Below are 24,199 nucleotides of genomic sequence, written 5' to 3'. Positions count from 1 at the left end.
AGCACAACTCAACTAGCACAATATTTGTATTATTAACCTGAAATTAGAGGTTCAATTTTTTCACCCCTACATTGTTAGAAAATAATAATAAAAGTACTATAATCGACTCGTAAATACTCAAATTCAACGATAATAATTATAAAAAAAATTAACAATAAAATATCTAAATAAATTTTTTTGAAAAATTACACAAAAACCCTCTGTAGACCATATATTTCCTAAATGTACTTAAAATTTGGATTACTTCATTAAAAGATCTTAGAATTTTGGACCAATTTAACATTTTCACCATTATTTTCAAAATTTCAAGATATTTAATTCTTTTCTTATTAACATCTTTCAAATTTTGACTATGTTTTTGTCATTTATTAGTTCAGTTGATATTCATTTAACATAAGATATTTCAAATTAATGTTTTATTCATTCTAGAAGATTTAATTTATTTTCTGTCATATTCCTAGTTGAAAATCGACCACCTCTCCATTGAAATCTCAAGTGTATGTGTAGATTATACTTGTAATATATAGGACAATATAAAATACATCACATATATCATGGTTTATTTTGTGGTGTATTTATAAATATATTGGAAAATGTGAATATACATCATATATATTGTTTAGTATATAAGACGAGATATTGTGTAAGTTTTCTTATTCATTCACTTATCAAATATATACCATGATTTATTTTTAGAAAATTCAAATATATATAAAAAATATTGTGATGTATATATCAATTATACCTTATTTTTTCCTTCGAACCTTCTTGTCGATTCTTGTTTTTGATTATGAGAGACAACTTTTGAATTTTTTAAGAAAATTTTCTTACTTGTAGACCGCTTTGGGATGTTCATAACCATGAGAAACTTCTCTTACATGAAAATTTTCATACTTGTAGGCCGCTTTGGGATGTTCATAACCACGAGAAATTTCTCTTACATGTGTCTTTTGATATTAATATTAAAAAAAAAGAAAAAAGAATGGATTGAAAAAGAAAATTGAGTAAGCTTTTATGTAAAATAATAGTACATTAGATTATCCATATAAAAAATAGGAAAGTTTATTATTTATGTTATATGTATAGAAAATCGTTAAATAATATTTTATATTTGATAAATACAACGTTGTATATGCTTGATTTTTCATATTAGTGAATTTAACTTTCCTGAACATGCTATCTCTCAAACATAAGTGATGTATCATCGAATTAGATTATCAATCTCAGTACATCGTCCATTTAATTTGTTTTTAGTACTTTATCTATCATTAATGTGATTGTGAAAACTATCCAAGGAACAATCGTGTTCAATGTGACGAATAAGAGAAAAAAGAAAATGTAATGAGCAAAGGTGGTGCATTACAGTTGCGATGAAAGGGCGCGTGGAAAAGTTGAGGATTGAATCGCTTTTTTGTTAAGATCGTGTACTTTTTTGTCTTTCTAAGAAAATAGCAATGTTTATAATGTTTGAGGTAAAATTAAGGGGAAAAGGAAGAGGCATAGCATAACTACACCCATCCACACATTCATGGCCACAACAAGCTTTTGCCTTTAATTTGGGTCTCCACTTTCATTCCCTTTTTCTGCTTCCCATCCCATCCAAAAATATTCTTTTTCATTATTTTCCTTTTCTCTCTCTCTTTCTTTTTCTACCTTCTTTTAAATATCAAATTTACACTCAAAATTGTCCCATCTAATTACATAGATTTGGCGTTTGTTAAAGCCCCAACAATCAGGTTGAGAGCCACTAATCATAAGAAAAATAACATTTTTTCTCTAAGAAGCACAGACACAGATACGAATATATGATACAGATACGATACGATACGATGATATGTTAATTTTGAAAAATCTAAGATATGAATATGTTGAAGATACGTTATATATATATATATAATGTCAAATTAATTGCTATAATACTTATTTTAAGTTAGATTAAAAAAGAGAGTGAAAACTTGAAAAAAAAATCCAGTAATGTCGAGTGATTATTGAGCGACTAGAGTAAACGATAGAAAATGAGTAGAAGATGAAGATTGAAAATGAAGTTGAGGATGAAGTGGGTGTGAATCATGATTTAAATAGTAAGAGAGAATGAAATAATGGAGATTTAATTATGTTTCAGGTTTTTTTAATTTTTTATGTTTTATCATTTTAAATTTATTTTGTTTTGGATTGCTCAAAGTGGACTTTTATGTTTGGAAGTGATTTAAAAATGGTTGAAATCACTTTTGTCATTTTCAAAATCAACGTGAAATATGTTTAATTATTCAAAACTAATTTTGATAATATGAAAATTGCATTCAAAAGTGTAAAATTGAAAACTAAATTAATTTTGAGTAATTAAAAATGTGTTTTCGAGTGATTTTAAAAAAGAAAAAAGTGATTTTTGATGATTCTAAAATCACTCCTAAACATGCACTAAAATAAAATGGGTTGTGGATTGGGCTTTTTAAATAGTTGGGCTTAAATTTGAAAAAAAAAATTGACCCACGTATCCTCTTCTGGAAGCATCTGAAAATTAAAAAAAAAAAAAATCAAATACTTCAAATCACGTATCAAACGCGTATCTACCACGTATCTGGACGTATCCGTATCGTATCCATATCTGATACCGATTATCTGCACAATTAGAAGTATCTGTGCTTCCTAACTTCTTCTAATCCTTTACAAAATGGTACTTCATGGTTCTAGTAGAGTGAAATTAGTATTTTGTTTGTAAGGTCAACTCCTACTTCTTCATCCCCTAATTTTTTAATGGATAGCCTTTCAAAAAATCCTTCGTGAGATAACAAGAAATTGATTACCAGGTTGTCTTTTTTAGTACAATTGGAGCTAGAGAGATTTGAATCATAGACTTGGTGGTTTCTAATACACTCAAGTCAATTGAGCCATACTCAGTTTGACATTATTTAATCTCTTAATCAACATTATGAAAGAAAACACATCCAATAAGGAGAAGTGCATGCTTAACAACCTTCCATTATACTTGATGCTTGTGATAACGATTTGTGTAGAAAGTTTGATCTAAAAAAGGAACAAGGTATAAGAATAAAAAATATACTAGTATTTACTTAAATTCAAGACTATGTCAGTTCTTCTACGATTGTAGATTCTACTTTAATGGATATATTACAAATAGCTCTCTCACACCAACACTACAAAAATTATTAAATCACATATCAAGAAACGGTACCATAGTAATATTCTCTAACCACGAACAGAACGTTCAAAACCACAAGGAAATCATGACGCTATAAAAAATAGTGTTGAGACTTAAGACTAGTTATGTGCGTTTGCTTCTTCAACTGAGGTGAATAAACAATAGTATTTGAATGCTACATCGTTGTCTTAACACCTCATACATATTTTGTATCAAGAGTCTTTTTTCACTTTCAAACGATACACTAATCAACATCTCAACGCTATCATTTTAGCTTCATGGGCTAGTTTGACTCCATAAACCATGTTTTACAAAGAATTTGTTATCTAATTAAAATATCAAATAAGGTACACATAGCTAACTATTTCTATTGATTGATACGTCTCTATTCAATTTCATATACGTTTTTCATCACTATAGTTGTTTGAAAATCTTATTTCTTAAAAAAATAGTTTTATTAAATATATTATCATTTGTCAACCTCTCTTGAACTAGAACTACAAAACTAAAAATATTAGACCAAATTGCAAAAACCAACCTTGAAATATGGTAGTAGTACAGTTACATTCTCAACGTTATGTAAATGTTGCAATCGAACCCTCAAACTTATATAGTAACAGAATTTGGACCTCCAATCATTTACAGATAAAAATTAAACTCTCAAATTTATACCATCCTAAAAATTGAACCTCCGCAACCTATAGAAATTTGATAAACATTTAACTTTAAACAATAAATTTCCAATTAATTACATAATTGTCAGTGTATTATTGTGATTCCTTTCTTTCGTCACTATCCAGTTCTTCTCGATAAAAATTTATTTTTATAAAAATAGATTAAAATATGTCTAAAAAAGTTATTCTAAATAGTTATTAAACACTCCTCGCTCATATTTTCTGATCTTGTTGAATTGGAGAAAGCTTGAAGTGTGATTAAATACAATGTGATTGGTTATATGATTTGTCGTCTCTCAGATCGATTATATGATTTGGCACAACTCTGGCGATTTGTAAATGCATTAGTACTTGGAAACCGAAGTTGAAATTGAATGCTGATAATGGGAAGAATCACAATCAATTTTAACAAGTTTATAACTAATTAAAAGTTTAATTTTTCAAATTAAATGTTCAAGGAATCTTATGTACACAAGTTTAGGGTCTAATTTTAATAAGTTCCCATTTTTATGGCCAAATTTCTACCACTATATAAGTTTAAGGGTCAATTTAAAAGGACTAGTACTTTTTAAGTAAATTTTGCAATTTACCTTAAATATTTGATCTTGCGTATCTTGCATATTATCCAGCTCACGTATGTCAGTTCAAAGATAGTTTAAAATAATTTTATTTTAATATAAATTTAAGAAAATAAAATTTTGGTAAACTTACTTTTCATCAATATTGTTGTTCAAATAATTAGTTTGAAAAATGATAATACTTTTTTTCCCTAGAAAATCCTATCTACCCAAATACTTGCTTAGATCTTTGAGAAATGAACCGTCTTCTACATTTCAATTTCTTGTTTTTCTATTTATTTTTAATAAATATTTTAAAAAATCAAACATAATTTTTAATTTCAAAAACGAAAAATAAAAAACGGAATGGTTGAAAAATGGTTAGCCAACGTTTATGTAATATTTAAACATTTGCCCATATAACAGTTCCTGCTTGAAGTATAATGTTTTAGCAAACTCAATTACACTTGTTTCAGGATGTGTATAAATAAGAAAGGATGTTTGTATAGTAACTTGTAATTTCTTTAATTTGTTTAAGCCAAAGTTAACCCCCAAAAGGAAAAAAAAAAAAGAAAAAAAAAAGAAAAAGAAAAAAACATGAAAAAGCTAAGACAAAAAGTGTAGGAGAAAGTTTCACAAAAATGATTAAAATTTATTTTTTGTCTCATTTTTCAGTAAAAAAATATAGAAACGAAGTAACCATTTTATTTATGGATTTTTATTTTTAAAAATTAAGTTGATTTCCTCTCCATTTCTTACCATGATTTATATTTTTCTTAAATACCATGATTGAATTTTTAACCAAATTCCGAAAACAAAAACAAATTTCAAAAGCTACTATTTTTAGTTTCTAAAATTTGAATTGTTTTCTAAACCATTGGTAAAAAATAGATAATAAAAGAAGAAATTTGGAGTGAAAATAATGTCTATAAAAGCTTAATTTTTAAAAACAAAAAGTCAAGACTCCATCCGATATTTGAGAGTTAAAAAAAAGTAGCCTTCAAAAAATTGTTTTTGTTTTTAGAATTTTTTGAATTCTATTTATCAACGAATAAATAAGCTCTTTTTACTTAGCCCTGCCAACCTCGAGTTCAACAACTATTGGGTAAAGCCTAAACCTTACACCCTAGGCGTAGGGGAGATCGGAGCAACAGGGAATGCCTAGACGTTTATAATCCAAACCGAGAGTCCGTATAAAGTATAGAAAATAACATGGGTGTTTTGTATTGTATCGAACCCCCCACCCTTGATCATACCTCGATTCCTCTCCCTATCAGCCGAGCTGCCCGGTGGTGTGGTACGAAGTGGGTTTAGTACGCCCGGCCAAGAATGAGGGAGATTCAAAATCAAATAAGAAAGGAAAATATACTCTTTAGCGTACTCTCTTTTGATGGGGAGCAGAGTAAGTTATGAATGGACACTACTTTTACTTCAAAAAACCAAATTAAAATTTGAGAGTTAAAAAAAAGTAGCTTTCAAAAAATTATTTTTGTTTTTAGAATTTTTACTAAGAATTCAATCATTATACTTGCAAATCATGGTAAGAAATATGAATGATATAGTCTTAATTTTAAAAAACAAAATAATTATAAAATTGGACTCAAATAATTACCAAACGGAATTGAAGGATTCAAATTTCTCACCTTTCCATTGAGAGGATTATACTGTTGATCTTTCTATGTTGTATTTATATAGATACGAGTTAGCAAAATACATGAATGCAAGTAATCCCACCTCACCAATGCCAGCAAGAAGCCAATAAAAGTAGTCAAGATGCGCGCTATTTATGTTGTTAGCAAACCAGCCAGACCTTCCATGTCCACCAGTTGCATCTTCAATGGCGGATACAAGAACACCGCTGAGCAAGTTCCCCACCCCGAAGATGCTCAGATACAGTGCAAGTCCCACACTCCTGAGCTCGGTCGAAACTTGGTCGTAGAAGAACTCCTGCAAACCTACCATTGTGAAAACGCTCGAAACTCCTAGGAGGAGGAGCTGAGGAGTTAGCCACCAGATGGCGATAGGAATTGTAGCATTAGGGTCATGAGTTAAGCCGTGTTCTTGAGCGACTGATAATCTTTTGAGTTCAACAAGAGCGGCGACCACCATTGAAAGAGTGGATATGAACATCCCAACTCCAATTCTTTGGAGCATTGAGATTCCAGAGGGTTTGAGGGTTAATATTCTAGCTGTCGGAACTAGGAGTCGGTCATAGATTGGAACGAAGAGCACAACCGCAATGCAGGCAAAGCATTGGATTGTAGCAGCGGGTATTTGGAAGTTTGGTGTGATTGATCTGTCCATGGTGGAACCTTGCTTGACAAAGAAGGTAGAGCATTGTGATAAAACGATGGCATATGCCAAGCTTGCTATCCAAATGGGAATCAGCCTTAGGATACCTTTTGCTTCCTCAACCTCCGCTATGTTACACGTTTTTCCATCTTTATCGGAGTCCATTGGAGCAACCAAGGCCTTGTTAAGGAACCTGTCAACTTAAAAACTCGTCGAGTTTCCATACACACGCTTACCTTCTAAATACACCACATTAAAACTATTGTAAAAAATGACATAAAATTTTTACTATGGACCTGATGTTTTGAGGATCTCACATTAGAAAAATCTAGAAATCTCACCATCTTTATAAGATATATTGATTTACATTGTAGAATTGACAAATATAGAATCGTTCCATATTCTACATAATTGACTAAGGACACCATGCATCAACCCTATGTTAGCATGTTATGTGTTAACTTTGTTTTTGGAAATGGTTTAAGATGTATTTGATAACCACACATCTTTTAGAATTTAAATAAAATTATAAAAATAGATTATAAAACAAGCACGTACTTCACACAAAAATATTTATGAAACAAAGCCCAAGTTTATCAAATAAAAGGTGAAAACAGTGCTTAATCAACATTAATATATATATGAAACAAATTTTAAAAAAAAACATAAAAAAGGGAAATCTCAATTAGCTTACCTCAATTGTCCAGCTCTTTGATAAAGCATTGCATCTTGACCTTCCTCCAAAATAACAACGTCCGAAGATGTCGTTCTCCAATTTCGGGCCGCATTGACGAAAACCCGACCAATTCTCATGAATGGTTTCTCCTTATTGTTGGCCACCGTTAAGAAACGGTAAGTTCGAGTCCCAAGCAAGAACACGACGAGAGCAGCTACCGAGGAGATGCAGGGGATGCCAAAGCCGAGACCCCAACCGAGGTTGTCTTGAATGTAGCTTAAAATAATGAGAGCAATGAAGGATCCAAGAGTAGTGGCAAAGTACCACCAGTTGAAGAAAGAGCATTTGGCTATGTATTCTTGAGGATGTTCCCCATCAAATTGATCACAACCAAATGCCTGAACACAAGGCTTGTGTCCACCTTGTGCAAATGCCACCAAGTACAAAGCGCTGAAGAACAACACGACCTCAAGAACAGGTCGAGATGAACCTCCCGTGGCGGCCGAAGCTGATCCCTGGAAACTGTTTGGTGAAGCAAGCATAGCTGAGAGTGTCAGCAGTGCGAGTCCCTGCATTTTAGTTCATTCATTATTTATATTTAAAAAAACTAAAAAATAAAAAATAAAAACTTAACGATTTTTTAAAAATTAATTTAATTTCTTAACTTTAACAACTTAGTCTAACTTAGTGCTTGTACTTTACTATTTGTAAAGACGAACTCTGTATTGGGAAAATTAAAAACTATAAAACTAAATCGTGATAAAAATTAACAATTAGTTTTGATAAGATTTTCTTTATAATAGGGACTAAAATTTTGTTTTGGATAGAAACTAATGGTGTTTTGTTTAAAAAATATCCTTAAATTAAAGAAAAATTCAAAATATCTTATAGGCTCATTGCAAAAAGGAGTTGCATTAGTACCCTTGAAAAAGTGTTAGATATGTTATGACCATTTATGAAGTTTTATTTTTCATTTTGTTAGGAGAAAATTGATATAAAAAGTAGACCAATGAAAGTAAAACGACAGTATCTATATGAAAAAATAATTTCTATATATTTCGTTTTAAAATTGATTCTTTTTGAAACTTTTCAAATTCAAAAAACTTCAAACAAACTTCAAACAAATTGGCTAAATAAATTGATTACTCGCAGTAAAAGCATTTTAAAACCCGCTTAGATTATATATTTTGTTTTAAAATGGATTCTTTTCAAATTTAAGAAAATTTGAAACAAATTGATACTCACAGGAGAAGCATTTACTTTTACTTTTGAGAGTACCCGAGTATTTTCTAAATAAAAAATTATAAATTTAAATCTAAAACAAAAGGTATTTTTATTTTCTTTAAAAAAAAAAGTTTAAGGTATTTTTGAAGTTTTTAAAAGTTCTTAAGTGTATATTTTGACTCAAAGTACTATTATCAACAAAAAGTCCAAAAACTGATTTTTTTTTTTTTTTTTTAAATTTATTTAACTTAGGAACCCAAAAGTTTTTTTAAACCTAACTGAAACAATTTATAAATTAACATTTAATCTCTAACTTGCCCGATTATGTGTGATTATGTGTAAGTAAGGTTGTACCTAATTATTGTCTTCTCTGACCTATTATTTTCTTTTATTATGCTTCTCAAACATTTATTATATTGTTTTCATCTATTCCATAGTCTAGTTCCCATTTAGTTCATTTGTATGGGAATGTTGCCGTTCAATTTAGTTTGTTTGAAAACTTCCACAAACCTTACATATAATTAATTTTATAATTGATGGAAATAAGCATAGAAGAGAGATTTGTTATAAGTTATTAATTAGAGTGTTGTTATGAAGGAAGGAAGAATGGTAGTTTGAAATCATATGATGAAGTTTAAAAGAAAAATAAAAAGAAGGAAAACCAGGATGTAAAGAGCGGAGGCGAGGAGAATTGTAAGGTAGCGTCCGAGGAAGGAATCGGCGAAAGAGGCGGCAAGCAGTGGGAGCAAAGACGCGGTTCCCATCCAGAGATTTACATTCTGGGCGGCGGTGGCCATGGACTGCCCCATCTCCACTGTCAAGTAGGTTACTAGATTTGTGCTTATCCCGAAGAATGCCAACCGCTCCGCAATTTCAACCCCAATTATCATCCCCGCCGCCCTCCACCCCCCGGACTCTGATCGCTGGCTCGGACGCCCTCGGTGGTCGACAGAGCCCTGCACGGCCTCGTTTAATATCAGCGGCCTTCCGGAATCATCCATATCATCCATAATGGGAAATGAAATGCAGAGATCAGATAGCACTTGAATTTGAATAAATGTATATATTATGCGGCAGAGGCAGAGGCAGAGGCAGAGGCAGAGGGACACTTGGGTGAAACCCTCGTCTCCACCAAACTCTTCTTTCATTTCCCATGCTTTCTACTTGTCTCACTGCATGTCCTGTTGAGTCAGCTTAAAATTTAACCCCAAAAAGATTAATAATAATAATAATAATAATATATATGATTGTAAGTTGAGTCAGCTGTTGTTATAAACGTGGGATTTGGCAACAAAAAGGAAGGCAATGAAGCCAAGAACACTAAGGGCAGCCAATAGGAGGTAAAAGTAATCAAGATGTGCATTGTTAAGATTGTTGGAAAACCAGCTGCGATGCCCATTGGCTTTAGTTGCTGTATCAATGACTGATATCAAAAGGCTGCTTAAGATGTTTCCCATACCAAGTATACTGATAAAAATGGCAGGTCCAACACTTTTCAAATCCTTTGGAACTTGATCATAGCACAGCTCTTGAAGCCCAACTACTGTAAAAACATCAGCCAAACCGTTCAACACATATTGAGGAACCAACCACCAGAACCTCATTGGAATTGTCATGTCAGGTCTATCAATCAGACCATGCTCGAGTGCGGTTCCCAAACGTTTTTTCTCGACCAGAGAAGCCACCGCCATAGAGATAGTAGATATGACCATCCCAGTTCCTATTCTTTGCAATGTTGTTATGCCAGATGGATTTCCTGTAACTGTTTTGGCAATGGGAACAAACAAAAGATCATAGACCACGATAAAGATAACGATTGTGAAAGAAATAAGTGCTTCGAGTGAAGCGGCAGGAATGATGAAACTCGACATAATTGATCTGTCCAATGTAGCTGCTTGTTTGGTGAAGAAGGTGGCATCTTGTGAGAACGCAATGGTAAACACAACAACTGTAACCCATATTATAAGAATTCTGAGAATTGCCTTTGCTTCTTCAAGCTCACTGATGCTAGAAGCCATTGCATTTTGGTTTGAATCAATGGGAACAATAATGCAAGCTTTGTTGAGAAACCTGCCACACCAAACATGAAAACTATGCATCCACAGTTTTGTCTAAGAAAAACAATGATTGACAAAAATGAAGGTTTAACTGTCATGATTCAAGCCATCATAGAACTTTCAATCTCATTTTCACTGGTAAAAACGATGTAGTAACATTCTTACTTGAATTGTTGAGAATTAGACAAATCTTTGGCAGTTTGCTCGTTTTGAAAGGTGATTGTTGAGGCAGAAGCTCTCCAATTCCTAATAGAAGCCACAAACACTCGACCAATTCTCAAAAATGGGCTCTTATCCGACTGCTTCAGGCTATTAAATCGGTAAGTGTTGGTCCCAAGTAGAAAAAGAACGAAACCAGTGAGCATTGAAACACAAGGAATTCCGAATCCCACAGTCCAACTAAGATTCTCCTGCGCATATGATATAGTCGGAATGGCCACCACGATTCCAAAGCAAGCACCAAAATACCACCAGTTGAAGAAGGAGCTCTTGAATTTGGCCTCTTGGGGATTTTGGGGATCAAACTGATCGGCTCCAAAAGCCTGCACGCAGGGCCTGTGGCCACCCTGTGCTATCCCAATTAGACTCAGAGAGACGAAGAATAAAATGAGATGAAGCTTGGGAGCGGAACAGGTCGTGAATTTGTTAGGGATTGCGCAGATGGAGGAGTTTGCAGTAGGAAGCAGCGTAGACAGGACCAACAACCCCAGTCCCTGTTCGAAACTCCCGAGTTAAGGGAAGGAGGGGATCAGAACAGAATTGAACATATCGAATCAGAAGCCAAAGAAGACTATTTAATTAGCAAAATCAAAGAGAAAATGGATGATCAGGGAGAGAGAGTAGAGACCAAAAGGTACGAAATAGATGCAAAAACAATAGTACGGTATCGACCGAAGAAGGAATCAGCAAGAAATGCTCCAAAGAGAGTGAGGAGCATGGAGGTGCCAGACCAGAAATTGACAATCTCGGCCGCAGCAACGACGGAAATGCGAAGCGGGCCTGTCAAGTAGGTTATGAGGTTGGCGCCGATTCCATAAAAAGCAAATCTCTCAGCAACCTCCATCCCTAACATGATTAACGGGGAGAATCAAGAATGAATTGATGAAGGAGGTGGTAGAGAGGAAATATTAGACAGATTTGGCTCACCTATGATGAAAGATGCGGAGCTCCAAGTGGCGGAGGAGGATCTCAGGAGTGGTTGACATTTATAATCAACGGCGCCGTCAACCATGTCCGTAAGCAGCGGAGTTGTGTGGTCCGTCGAGTCGATGAGGTCCATAGTTGGAACAGCAGCAAACACCGTAACGCTGCCAATTCACAAGGACATGAAAGCTCTAAGAAAGCCGTCCGACTTCCAAGTTGATTTAAATGAGAGAGAAATGATGAGATTTCTGTAGGGATGATCCTTTTCCAAAGTTTCTTTATGATTGATGACCCAGATTCTACTTCTACTTCATGTTATATTATTGCTTTTTTCATCATATCTATGTAGCACTAATGTATCCCAATTATCCAAACACAATAAACTAGTTTAGAATTCATACAAGTCATCGATAATAAAAGCACTTTGAAAATGATAAACTCGAGAAATAGTGGATACTAACCATAACACTTATCCACAGTTTTGTCTATCTTGCTTCGACAAAATTATTGAGTTAGCTTCCTTGTGTATGTGTGAATGTGGCCTCTTTCACTTATTATCTGAATCTAACATGTTGTTGCTCACAGATATGGTGATTTTGAGAATTTTCTTGTTAGAAATTTCCCTTCTTCCCATGAAGAGGGCGTGATGAATGGATAATGGTTCTAAGAGATTCAGGCTACAAACCATTCAAAGATGATCTAAGCATCAACTGAAATAGAACCATCTGCAAGTAAATGGACAATAAATTTTCTTGATAGTAAATATTAAATAAGGTAGCTTACTGCAATCAGGAATGGGAGACCAAGGACAACCAAACCACATGAGTAAAAACATAGAAAGTCAGACCAAACCCTTAGAACAGTATCCATAGAAGCTAAAATCTATAGCCTCTAGTGTAAATACTATATTACAAGGTAGAATAGATGAAAATTGTTGGAGTCGTACTTCTTCACCTACTATGTACATGAGATTTGGAAACAAATAGGAAAGCAACAAACGCTACAACACTGAGCCCAGACAATAGCAAATAAAAGTAGTCAAGATGCGCCTTGTTCAGATTGTTGGAAAACCAACTATTCTGCTCACTACCTCCAGTTACTTCATCAATAACAGAAACTAAAAGACTGCTTAAAATGCTTCCCATGCCCAAGACGCTAGTATAAAAGGCAAGCCCCATGCTTTTCAAATCTGTTGGAACTTGATCGTAGAAAAACTCTTGGAGACCAACCAATGTAAAAACTTCAGCCAAACCAAACAAGGTATATTGAGGAACTAGCCACCAAAAGCTTATTGGAATTGTTATGTCAGGCTTATCAACCAGACCGTGTTTGTCTGCAATTCTTAATCTTTTCCTCTCAACCATGGTTGCAACCAACATTGAAATGGCAGACACAACCAGCCCAGTTCCTATACGCTGCAGTGTCGTGATGCCGGATTGTATTCCTGTAAAAGCTCTGGCTATAGGAACAAATAGAAGATCATAGATGGTAACAAAGATAACGATCGAAAGTGGAACAAATGCATCGAGTGCAGCAGCAGGAATGATAAAGCCTGATAAAATTGATCTATCCATTGTAGCCCCTTGCTTGGTGAAGAATGTAGAATCCTGTGAAAACACAATAGCAAATACAAGCACCGTAATCCATATTGGAAAAATTCTAAGAACTGCCTTTGCTTCTTCAACCTCGCTGACACTGCACATCATTCCACATTTGTTGGAATCCTTCGGCACAATGCAAGCTTTGTTAAGAAATCTGCCATATTTGAGAATGCAACAATTGTTAACATAATTGCACACCACCCACTTCATTTAATGGTGAACCCATGTTAGCATTTCAATAACTGTAATGACAATAGGAGAAAATAGAACCATGATCTAAAGTTCAAAGAATTAAATCAATATGATAGAGTAAATTGTAGTTACTCTAAACCCCATTTTGATATGGGGCAAGGATTTATCATAATATTGTTACCTGAACTGCCCAGCATTCTGTTGTGATAAATCTCGACCATTTCCTTCTTCATCAAAGATGACTGTTGAAGAAGCTCTCCAATTCCTAATTGCAGACACAAAAACCCGACCGATTCTCAGAAATGGGGTCTTATCATAGGTTTTGATGGTATAACGATATGTGTTGGTCCCAAGTAGAAACAAAAAGGATGCAATGATCATCATAATACAAGGAATTCCAAATCCCAAACTCCAACTAAGGTTCTCCTCTGTATATGTTACCAACAGAATGGCTACAAAGGTACCAGCGCACACACCAAAAAACCACCAATTGAAGAAGGAGCTTTTGGATTTGGCCTCTTGGGGATCTAGGGCATCGAATTGATCGGCTCCAAAAGCCTGTACACAAGGCTTGTGCCCACCTTGGCCTATCCCTATAAGATACAGGGAGACGAAGAACAAGAGAAGCTGAAACTGGGAATTTTGGGGAGAGGTGGTTGTAGGAAGCATGGCAGAGAAAGAGAGTAATGATAGTCCCTGTTAGGAATTTTCAAGAGGATTAGGAATAGGATCATCTTCAAATTGTGATGGAAAAAGGAATATGAAAAAAGGGAGAGAGAGAGAGAGAGAGACCAAGACGTAAATTGCAGAAGAAAAAAGAATGGTGCGATATCGTCCGAAGAAGGAATCGGCGAGAAAGGCTCCGAGGAGAGTGAGTAGCATGGAGATGCCTGACCAGATGTTAACAGTCTCGGCGGCGGTGGCCACAGACTGGCCGAGTGGGCCGGTCAGGTAAGTTATGAGATTGGAGCCGATTCCGTAGTAAGCAAATCTCTCCGCCACCTCCACTCCTAAATCAAATGGAGAAAATATATATGTGGGAAGTTGAGTTTCGGTGGGTAAACGTAATTGTATAAACTAATATACGAACCTATCATGAAAGAGGCGGACCTCCAACCACCGGAGCTGAATCGGAGGACTGGCTGACCTTTGAAATCCACGGCGCCCTCTACAGTCTGCCTGAGAAGTGGAGTTCCCGGCTCCATTTTTACTTTAACACTCCAAGAAGAAATGGAATTGGATCTCAAAGATGAGAGTCAGCCAGCTAAGGATATTTACATTCAACCATATGTAAGTTCTCCGATTTGACATCTCGTCGGCCTCATCAACGGTCCCATGCCCAAAGGCCAACCCACGTAGCCCAAACTCCATTTTCATTTATCTATCCATTTGCAATTTAAGGTGCATTAATAATTGAACCGCATTGTTTAAAAAAAAAAAAAAAAAAATTAGGGATAATACTTATCTTTATGCATTCTATCAAATTTTTCAATCATAATTTGTCATGTGGTAATTTTTTTCCTTTTTTTTAAAATATTAATACTTTTTATGCGAGTGATGAGAAATGTATTAATAATTTTGGGTGCACACTTATGTGGCGTTTTATATGAACGTTGTTTCTTGATCTTGAATTTCATCTATTAATTACATTTGGAAATGTAATATGACAATTTTCTAAATCTTAAACCGTGTCTACTTGAAAGTTGTAGAATATTCCTCATTTAAGGATTGTATTGAATTAAATATTTGTTACAAACAAAGTTTTAGATGGTAAACCTCTATTTAGACCTTTCTAAACTCATTATAAAGGTCATAAATTAGTTTATACCTTTTAGACTACTCTTTTGTAGTTTGAAGTTAATGTGAAGAGTTCGAGCTAAGTCTTCAAGCCATTTGAAGGGATACTGGAACTGTTTTAGGAGCACACTAAGTAAGTGGAATTCTACTTGAGGAGTTTGTTTGTTGTGTACTAAACTATTAGTATGCTAATGTTCTTAATTATACTATATTTATTGTTTATGACTAAATATTTGATATTCATGAGTGGTGTTATGGACATACATGAGCATTTGTGATGTTGTTTCAATATGGTAATAACTTGCATGGTGATGAGTTATTAAGCGGTCTTGTTTATAAATATGTTACTTGTTGAGAATGTTTAGATATGCATATAATTTATACTGAGAATGTTCTAGATGTGCATAAAATATTGTTTAACGTTTTGTTGCAAGGACTCATGCATTCAGTGAGGCTGAGAGAATTGAGGAAAGGTCATCTATAACTTCCATTTGTATAGGATTAATAATTGTTTTTGACATGTTCGGTAACATAATAGTTTTTTTATGAACGTTTCTACTAGAAAATGAAAATTTTGGGCAAAATGAGAGAATTGAGGAAAGATCATCCACTTGTTCCGCACGAACAATTTTGATTGTTTTATGTAGGTTGCCCCTTGATTATTCTCTTTTGATAATGGGTTGATTTGCCCTTGTTTCTTATGCTTTAATTATTGGATTTGTGAAATATATTTATGATTATACTTCAGGTTTATTTGATTACCACCGTTCTTTATTTTAAATTTTTTATAACCAAATTTTGTATTATTTTCATGTAAGCTTGATAGCTTTATTGTTTATTATAAAATGATTTGTTTAGTTGCTATGAACTGTTCATGATAGTTTGGCCGTTAAATCCTAAAAGAGTTTGGTCAAGTTTTCAATACTTTTTATCTATGAAGCACACATATATGGCTACACGATATGGATACGGTCGAATACAGCGATTCGTCAATTTCTAAAAACTAAGATAGAGATACGTCTAAGGATGCGCCATTTATATATATTTATATATATATATATTATATTTCTAAAAAAAAAACGAGGATACTGATACGTTAAAGATATACTTTTTTCCTTTAAAAAAATCTAGGATATAGATAAATTTAGCATAAAGTTAGTAACAATAGCACAAAATAGAATACAAACACTGAAATACAATAAAAAAAAGCAATACCTAAGATGTTGAAGTACAATAGTTAATAAATGTAATAGAAAAGTGATTCAATATTGCAAAGAAGAAGAAGATTGAGTGGAGAAGTATGAAGATAAACGAAGAACTTATTATTGAAGATATCCAAATGGTTAATATTTTAGTGAACTTTGTGGGGACTCATTGAAGATTAAGTGATTCTAGTCTAGGGTTTGGTCCGTTATTTTTTTTTTTTTTTCTTTTAGTTTTGGACTCGAGTAGTGAGCTTTTTAAATAGGTTGCCTAATTTAGATTGAGAAAGATTAGATGAATTATTTGTTTTTTTTTTCTTTAAAAAAAAGTACGCATAAAATAGATCATCAAATCGCGTGTTAGATACGTATCTGGGAAGTATCTGGAAGTATCGATATTCGATATGTGTCTGATACTGATTCTTTGCCCATATGAAGTATCTGTGCTTCATAGCTTTTTATGTGATTTTATGTTCAGTTTTCAATGCTAAAAGTTCATTAGCTTTGTGGTTTTCAAGTGTGACTTAAATTTGTTTTCAAAAAAAAAGAAAAAAAAAAAAGAGTGAACTAAGTTTTAGAGGTATTGATTAAAGTTTAATTTGGAGTTTATAATGCAAATTTTGAACCTATTTAGGTGATTGCCACTGCTACAAAAAACTGCATTATTTGACGCTTACAACTTTTAATTGCTTGACATTTTTGTTAAAAAAAAGCCAAGTAATATATAGGTTTTTTTTTTTTTTTTTTTTAAAAAAAAGGTCAAGAATATCGAAAAAAAAATGAGGTTTTGGGTTTTTTCAGATATTTTTCACATGGACACGATACTTGATATTTAAGAAATCTCGAGCTTAAGCTCTTTTATCAGTTTTAAAATATCAAGTAATAAGAAAAGAGCTTTAAAACCCTAAATTAAAAGTTTTTTTTTTTTTTTAATTTGTCTCTTTACAAAGAGCTCTCTCTTTACCTTGGAGCTTAACATGGTTGAGATTCCCAGTGTATTTGATGGGGAACGGAAAATCATAGTCCAAATCCATATTCATTACAAGTTCAATGAATCAGAATCACATGTTCAAGTATTTGGGTAAGATGGAGTCGTGGAGTGTCTGATATCTACAATTTCATCTGCCTTTTTCACCAATGACACCTCCTGACTTGTGCGATTTTGATTGAATTTGTTTTAAAAATTGTCAGGCAACAAAATATTCCACCCCGAGAGATATATTTTAAGCATGCCTTTATATAGGCTTACAAACATAACCACAGGAATGCCAATGGTTTAAAGCTATAAATGTCATCAAATGCTCATAACTCACATAACTTCTATAACTCAAAAATCACTATTGGTTACAAAAAACTAAAAGTCACAAAACCCAAAAGTCACACTAAATGCTACAAATAAAGTTTAATAATGACAAACTTTTCAACACTCCCCTTAAACTTGATTTGTTATACCAAGTAAACTCCTCATTTTGATAAAAGTCTTCAACTTAAGGGCTTTGTGAAAATGTCCGCCGCTTGGTCTTGTGACTTGATATATTTGAGTTCCACTTCTTTCTTCGTAATGCAATCCCGAATGTAGTGAATCGGGTATCAATGTGCTTGCTCCTACCATGAAATACCAGATTTTTGGCTAAGGCAATGACCGATTTGTTGTCAACAAAAATCTCCATTGAACCTTCCATTTGAAACTTCAACTCCTTCACTGAGTTTGTTAGCCAAATTACATGACATACACATGAAGTTGTTGCGACGTACTCTGCCTCGCATGTTAATAATGTGAATATGGGTTGTTTTTTGACATCCATGTGAACGCCGTTTCACCAATAAAAAACACAAACCCGTAGTGCTCTTTCAATCATCCAAATCACTACTCCAATCACTATCACAATAACCAACAATATCAAAATTGCTAGAAGAGACATAGAAAAGACCATACCCAATCGTCCCTTTGATGTAGCGAAATATCATTTTTGTCATTTTGCAATGTGTTGTTGTCGGTTCCTCCATAAATCGACTAATAATTCCAACCGAATAAAAAATATCCGGTCTTGTACATGTCAAGTATCTCAAACTTTCAACCAAGCTTTTAAAATATGTAGAATTTACCTTCTCTCCTCCATCTTGCTTAGTGATTTTGACTCCACATTCCATCGGGGTTCCAAATGGATTAGCATCATTCATATTGAACTTCTTGAGCACTTTTTTAACATAGCCCTCTTGGGATATAAAAATCCCATCTTCACCTTGTTTGACCTCAATCCCAAGATAGTAACTCATGAGACCAATGTCCGTTATTTCAAAGTCCTTTGCCATCTCTCTTTTGAACTCATCAAACATGCTAGGATTGTTTTCGGTAAATACTAAATCATCAACATATAAACAAATGATTAGTATGCTTTCACCTTGCATTTTGATGTAGAGGGAACGCTCATAAGGACACTTCATATACTTCTTCTCTTGAAAGTACTTGTCAATCTTCGAATTCCATGCTCTTGGTGCTTGCTTTAAACCATAAAGTGCCTTATTCAATCAAAGCACTTTATCTTCTTTACCCTTGACTTCATAACCCAATGGTTGTTCCACATAGACTTCTTCCTCAAGAATTCCATTCAAGAATGCCGATTTGACATCCATTTAATGTATCTTCCAATGATTATGGGCTGCCAAAGAAATAATCAAACGAATAGTTTCAAGGAGAACAACAAGGGCAAATACCTCATCATAGTTGATGCCATGTCGTTGGCTATACCCTTTCACCACTAGTCTTGCCTTGTGCCTCTCAACATCGCCATTGACTTTTCTCTTTGTCTTGTATACCCCTTCACTCCGATTGGTTTGTGCCCCTTTGGAAACTTGGTCAATTCCTATGTGTCATTTTTCTCTATTGCTTGAATTTCTTCATCCATTGCATCCTTCCATTTCTTGCTTGCAATGGCTTCTTGGAAACTAATAGGCTCATAATCACCAAAAAGAAAATAGAGAATTATCTCATTTTGATTTTCATTTACCTCATTAAGTTCCCGTAGACTTCGAGTTCCTCTTGGGCCAATTTCATTCTCCGAATCGCTGGATGAACCATCAGATGATGATCGATCGGTCGAATGAGATGGCACTGGAATGGGCAAACCTTCACCCATTTCATCCCTGGTCGGCTCATTTTCATCGTCTTCATCAAAATATGGAAGGAAATCATACTCATCCTCTTGTATATTCCAATCCCAAGAGGCTTCCTCATAAAAAAAAACATCACAACTAATCATTACCTTCCCATTCAAAGAATTGTAAAGACAATAACTCTTTGAACTTGCATCATAGCCGATGAAGATAAGTTTTTCACTTCGATCATTGAACTTGGTCCTTTTTTCTTCTGACACATGAGCATATGCAATACTCCCAAACACCTTGAAGTGACCAGTCCTGGGCTTTCTTTCGTTCCATACTTCTTGAGGCGTCTTGTCAAGCACACTTTTGGTTGGTGCTTGATTTGTCAAATAAACCGCACAAGCTATGGCCTCCGCCCAAAATTCCCTCAACATCTTCTTTGTCTTTAGCATGCTTCTTGCCATGTTCAAGATTATCCATTCTTCCTCTCCACCACGCCATTTTGTTGCGGTGTCCTTGGGACTGTTAACGGACGTCAGATGCCTTTTTCATCACAAAATTATTTGAACTCATTTGATGTGAATTCACCACCTCGATCGGTTCTCATGGCCTTGATTGTAAGGTTGCTTCCATTCTCCACACGTGCCTTAAATCTCTTGAAGATTTCACATACTTCTGATTTTTCCTTCAAAAAGTACACCCATGTTTTTCTAGAAAAATCATCAATAAAGAGAAGGAAATATTTACTTTTACCATGAGACTCTGGTTTGATCATTCCACACACATCGGCATGTAAAGGCTTCTTTACTCTTGTCATAGACTCCTACGGAAAACTATTTCGATGATGTTTTCCAAGCAAACATCCTTCACACACTTGGTTTGGCTTGTGAATGTGTGGTAAACCTCGCACCATTTTCTTCTTCAACAAATCTTCTAGACTTCCAAAATTGAGGTACCCGAACCGTAGTGCCATAGCCAAGAGAGATCTTCATAACACGTCTTCAAGCATTTTGGAACATCATTACATATATTTAAAGGAAACATTAACAATAAGTCTCTCATGATTATCCCTCAAATATAAACAATTGTTTTTCATTTGAACTTCAAAACCTTTCTCTAATAATTGTCCTATTCAATATATTATTTTTTACATTGGGAATGTAATAAACATTTGTGATATATTGATTTTCTCCCTTTTTTAACCGAATGAGAATTTTACCTATTCTTTTGATGACGGCCAAAGAATTGTCTCCAAAGGCAATATTACCTTTCTCCATCTCGTTCAACTCCACAAAAATCTCGCATTTTCCACACATGTGATTCGAGGCTCCCGTGTCAAGATACCACATACTATCTTGACTCTCTTCTTCTCACTTTGAAACCATAAATAAGGTTCCATTATTCTCTGCATAATTGGATTACCTTTGATGGGCTTTTGATGTGCTAGCGGTTGAATGGTCCTGATGCTTTCGATCAATCGACTCTGTTTGAGATGAGTAACACTCATTCACATAATGTCCATATTTGTTACAATTATAACATTTTACCTGAGATTTATCTCTCCCAGACCTTCCACCACGTCTTCCATGAACTCGACCTCCTCTTCCTCTTGAGGATTCAGACGAGTTTTGAGAAACATCGGTGTTGGCTTCACCTCTTCCACCATGGCCTCGACCACCACGACCTCTTCCATGTCCATGACTATTCTCCTCCTTGATTTTGAGTTGGAGAAGTTGTTCAACGGTCTCTGTTTGCTCCATCCTTCTTTTCTTTTTCTCCTTATAGGCTTGTAACGAGCCTATAAATTGTTCAATTGTCATGTTCTCGATATCTTGTGTCTCCTCGATCGTCATGGCGATAATCTCGAACTTTGTATTTAGGCTTCGTAGAACCTTCTCCATGACATGAACATCGGTGATTTCTTCACCATTCCGTCTCAATTGGTTGACGACAGCCATTACTTTTGTGTGATATTCCACTATCACCTCCGTCTCCTTCATTTGTAAAGATTCAAACTCACCACGTAAGGTTTGCAACTGTACCTTTTTCACACGATCGGCTCCTCTATGAGTTGATTGGAGCTTGTCCCATGCCACCTTTGACGTCTCCGCATTGGTGATGGTCTCAAACGTATCTTCGTCCACCGATTGATACAAGATATAAAGGGCCTTCTTATCCTTCTTTCTTGTCTTCTTTAACACATCTCTTTGTGCTTGATTGGCTCCAACTTCTGCCTCTTGGAAACCGTTCTCCACGATCTCCCACATGTCTTGTGCTCCTAGTAACGCTTTTATCTTGATGCTCCAATTGTCATAGTTGAGCTTGATAGCATTGGTAGTTGAAGTGAACCTATCCCACCGTTGGCCATTTTTCTCTCAATATTTTCTACTAGCTCTGATACCACTATGTTAGAAAAAAACGTGGAGGAAAAATATGAAGAATGAGAGATATATTTTCTATTCAACTAAGCATGCCTTTATATAGGTTTACAAACATAACCATAGGAATTTCAATGGTTTAAAGTTATAAATGTCATCAAATGTTCATAACTCACATAACTCCTATAACTCAAAAATCACTATTGGTTAAAAAAAACTAAAAGTCACAAAACCCAAAAGTCACACTAAATGCCACAAATAAAGTTTAATAATGACAAACTTTTCAACACTTGCATCAAGTGCAAATGTTTGTTCTTCATTGGCAATCCCCAAAACTTGGTCATAGCTATTCAGAGTGAAGTTCCTTTTAGCCAAGTTATGGTTGGAATACTCCCAGCCATGTTGCTTGGTGTTGTTGTAAATGCTTTGATAATTCTTATCCTACATTTGGAATTATTACCTGTCCAAAAGGATGAAGAAGATCCCCAAAAATGTAATATTGTTGTTCTTGCTCTCGGCATACTCTTCCTTTCAAACTTAGCGTTAAATCTACATACTGTTCTCATATTTTAGAATACGTACACGATTTTTACTATGATTTTAATCTTATATTTTTTAAATTTATACTTATTTCCTCTATTTCTTTTACCATCATTTAAATGCTTAGCCAATTAGAGAGTATGTATGTATAAGAACTCAAGAGTAGTGGTATGTTATAATTTTCATTTGTTTTTGCTACTACTAAAATTATTGTAGCACAGGTGTCTGTTTTTTTAGAGAGATGGAGGGTCACTCATTATCTATTTCCACCATTAAACATTTCTTATTTTGAGTGCATATTTTTTTTTTCTTTTTGAAAGGTATTGTAATTAAAGTGTGGGATGGGGGAATCGGACCTCAGACCTCGAGGTCGACAGTACAAGCACTATGCCAGTTAAGCTACACTCTTGTTGGTATTTGAGTGCAGATTTCGGGGGATACCATCAAGGTCGCTATCAATTCAACGGTTGGTTGAGGTTATAAATATTGCAAAGGAGTTACACTTTAAGATATCGCATTAAGGTCACTATTAATTTTTCGTATTTGTAGAGTTGCTAGAGACAAGCTCAACAACCAGTCTTACCATCCCATCAATGGGCCTAGGCACTAGAAACAAACCTTTAACTGAATGAAGGTTTTATCCAGCTTATTACTGTCAAGTATAATCTTCTTTCATATTTCTACTTCCAATAACCTTTATCCATTAACTTTCCCATTCGTTTTCATTATTCTGCTGTCAACTCAGTCTCAAAAAGTCATCCTTGAATCTTTAATAACCAATCTAAAATTTAGATTGTATAATAGCTTTTTTTCCCCCTTTTTAATAGTAAACAGACATCAAAGAGGTTAAGATATACTAAAAAAATAAATGTGAGATTCTGGTATTCCATGAAGCTTAGGGGAATAATGATTTTATATCATGTTCATATTGACTCTCGAAAGTGTTTATTATTGGGTTTTATGCCTTAAAACTCGTAGATAGTAAATGTTATTAATTGACTGTCATCATTAAAGAGTTATGGATGTTAATTCAATAAATATTATTGTTTGTATTGTTATCTATTTTGTCTTAATAACCCTAAATCCAATAAACTAACATCCAATATTGTCTTATGAGTCTTGAACTGTATGTAAAGACATACAGAGATCAATATTCAAGGTACATCCTAATGAATCTATAGTATAGGGATAAAGTTGGGTACCTTATCCTAGTAACACTATGGATACAACCCACTTTATATTTAATACAAACTTAATGATCCAACGTGTTCGTGTAGGTGACACACGAGTGTGGGTATCCTATGCAATGAGCTTGCATAAGACTGACAGCAAAATAGTAACAACTAGATGTAACCCCGTTGACTAGTCAGGTTTCTATTTCAATAGGATGACCTAGGCGACTTAGTCTTAGTCTTGAGTATATTATGAACTTCTGTTCATGAAGGATTGTCCTTTGATTTGTATGGATGAGAGTGGCCAGTTCGCCGACCCAATATGCCTACCATTTTGGGGGCAAGACCGAGTGAGGGCTAGAAATATAATAATACAATATGGAATTCACTCTTTCCCTTCTTGAGGGTAAGTAGATGAGTGTTCCCTTATGT

At 34.4% G+C, this 24,199-nt stretch overlaps 4 protein-coding genes across 4 annotated transcripts; all 4 read right to left on the bottom strand.

Annotated features, from left to right (window-relative positions):
- Nucleotides 1–6,020: 6,020 nt before the first annotated feature.
- Nucleotides 6,021–9,755, bottom strand: LOC120080417 (protein NRT1/ PTR FAMILY 5.10-like). The gene is made up of 3 exons (XM_039035075.1): nucleotides 9,246–9,755; nucleotides 7,378–7,928; nucleotides 6,021–6,876 (listed from the first exon to the last, which is right to left on the bottom strand). Exons 1-3 carry the CDS (start codon nucleotides 9,729–9,731, stop codon nucleotides 6,051–6,053), a joined length of 1,863 nt encoding a protein of 620 aa, XP_038891003.1. The 5' UTR covers nucleotides 9,732–9,755; the 3' UTR covers nucleotides 6,021–6,050.
- Nucleotides 9,756–9,803: 48 nt separating this feature from the next.
- Nucleotides 9,804–12,379, bottom strand: LOC120080418 (protein NRT1/ PTR FAMILY 5.10-like). Its single transcript, XM_039035076.1, has 5 exons — nucleotides 12,245–12,379; nucleotides 11,787–11,947; nucleotides 11,488–11,705; nucleotides 10,806–11,353; nucleotides 9,804–10,653 (listed from the first exon to the last, which is right to left on the bottom strand). The coding sequence occupies exons 2-5, from the start codon at nucleotides 11,917–11,919 to the stop codon at nucleotides 9,843–9,845; spliced, it is 1,710 nt and encodes a 569-aa protein (XP_038891004.1). The 5' UTR covers nucleotides 11,920–11,947; nucleotides 12,245–12,379; the 3' UTR covers nucleotides 9,804–9,842.
- Nucleotides 12,380–12,590: 211 nt separating this feature from the next.
- On the bottom strand, nucleotides 12,591–14,908 carry LOC120080419 (protein NRT1/ PTR FAMILY 5.10-like). Its single transcript, XM_039035077.1, has 4 exons — nucleotides 14,667–14,908; nucleotides 14,369–14,586; nucleotides 13,758–14,272; nucleotides 12,591–13,538 (listed from the first exon to the last, which is right to left on the bottom strand). Exons 1-4 carry the CDS (start codon nucleotides 14,779–14,781, stop codon nucleotides 12,734–12,736), a joined length of 1,653 nt encoding a protein of 550 aa, XP_038891005.1. The 5' UTR covers nucleotides 14,782–14,908; the 3' UTR covers nucleotides 12,591–12,733.
- Nucleotides 14,909–18,426: 3,518 nt separating this feature from the next.
- LOC120079070 (uncharacterized mitochondrial protein AtMg00810-like) lies at nucleotides 18,427–19,209 on the bottom strand. Its single transcript, XM_039033263.1, has 2 exons — nucleotides 19,128–19,209; nucleotides 18,427–18,935 (listed from the first exon to the last, which is right to left on the bottom strand). Exons 1-2 carry the CDS (start codon nucleotides 19,207–19,209, stop codon nucleotides 18,427–18,429), a joined length of 591 nt encoding a protein of 196 aa, XP_038889191.1.
- Between the last annotated feature and the right edge of the window lie 4,990 nt (nucleotides 19,210–24,199).

Source organism: Benincasa hispida, chromosome 6 (genome assembly GCF_009727055.1).
Source record: "Benincasa hispida cultivar B227 chromosome 6, ASM972705v1, whole genome shotgun sequence".
Classification (NCBI taxonomy): Eukaryota; Viridiplantae; Streptophyta; class Magnoliopsida; order Cucurbitales; family Cucurbitaceae; genus Benincasa; species Benincasa hispida.
Note: the sequence above shows the minus strand (reverse complement) of the source record. Positions and strands in the feature narration are given on the sequence as shown.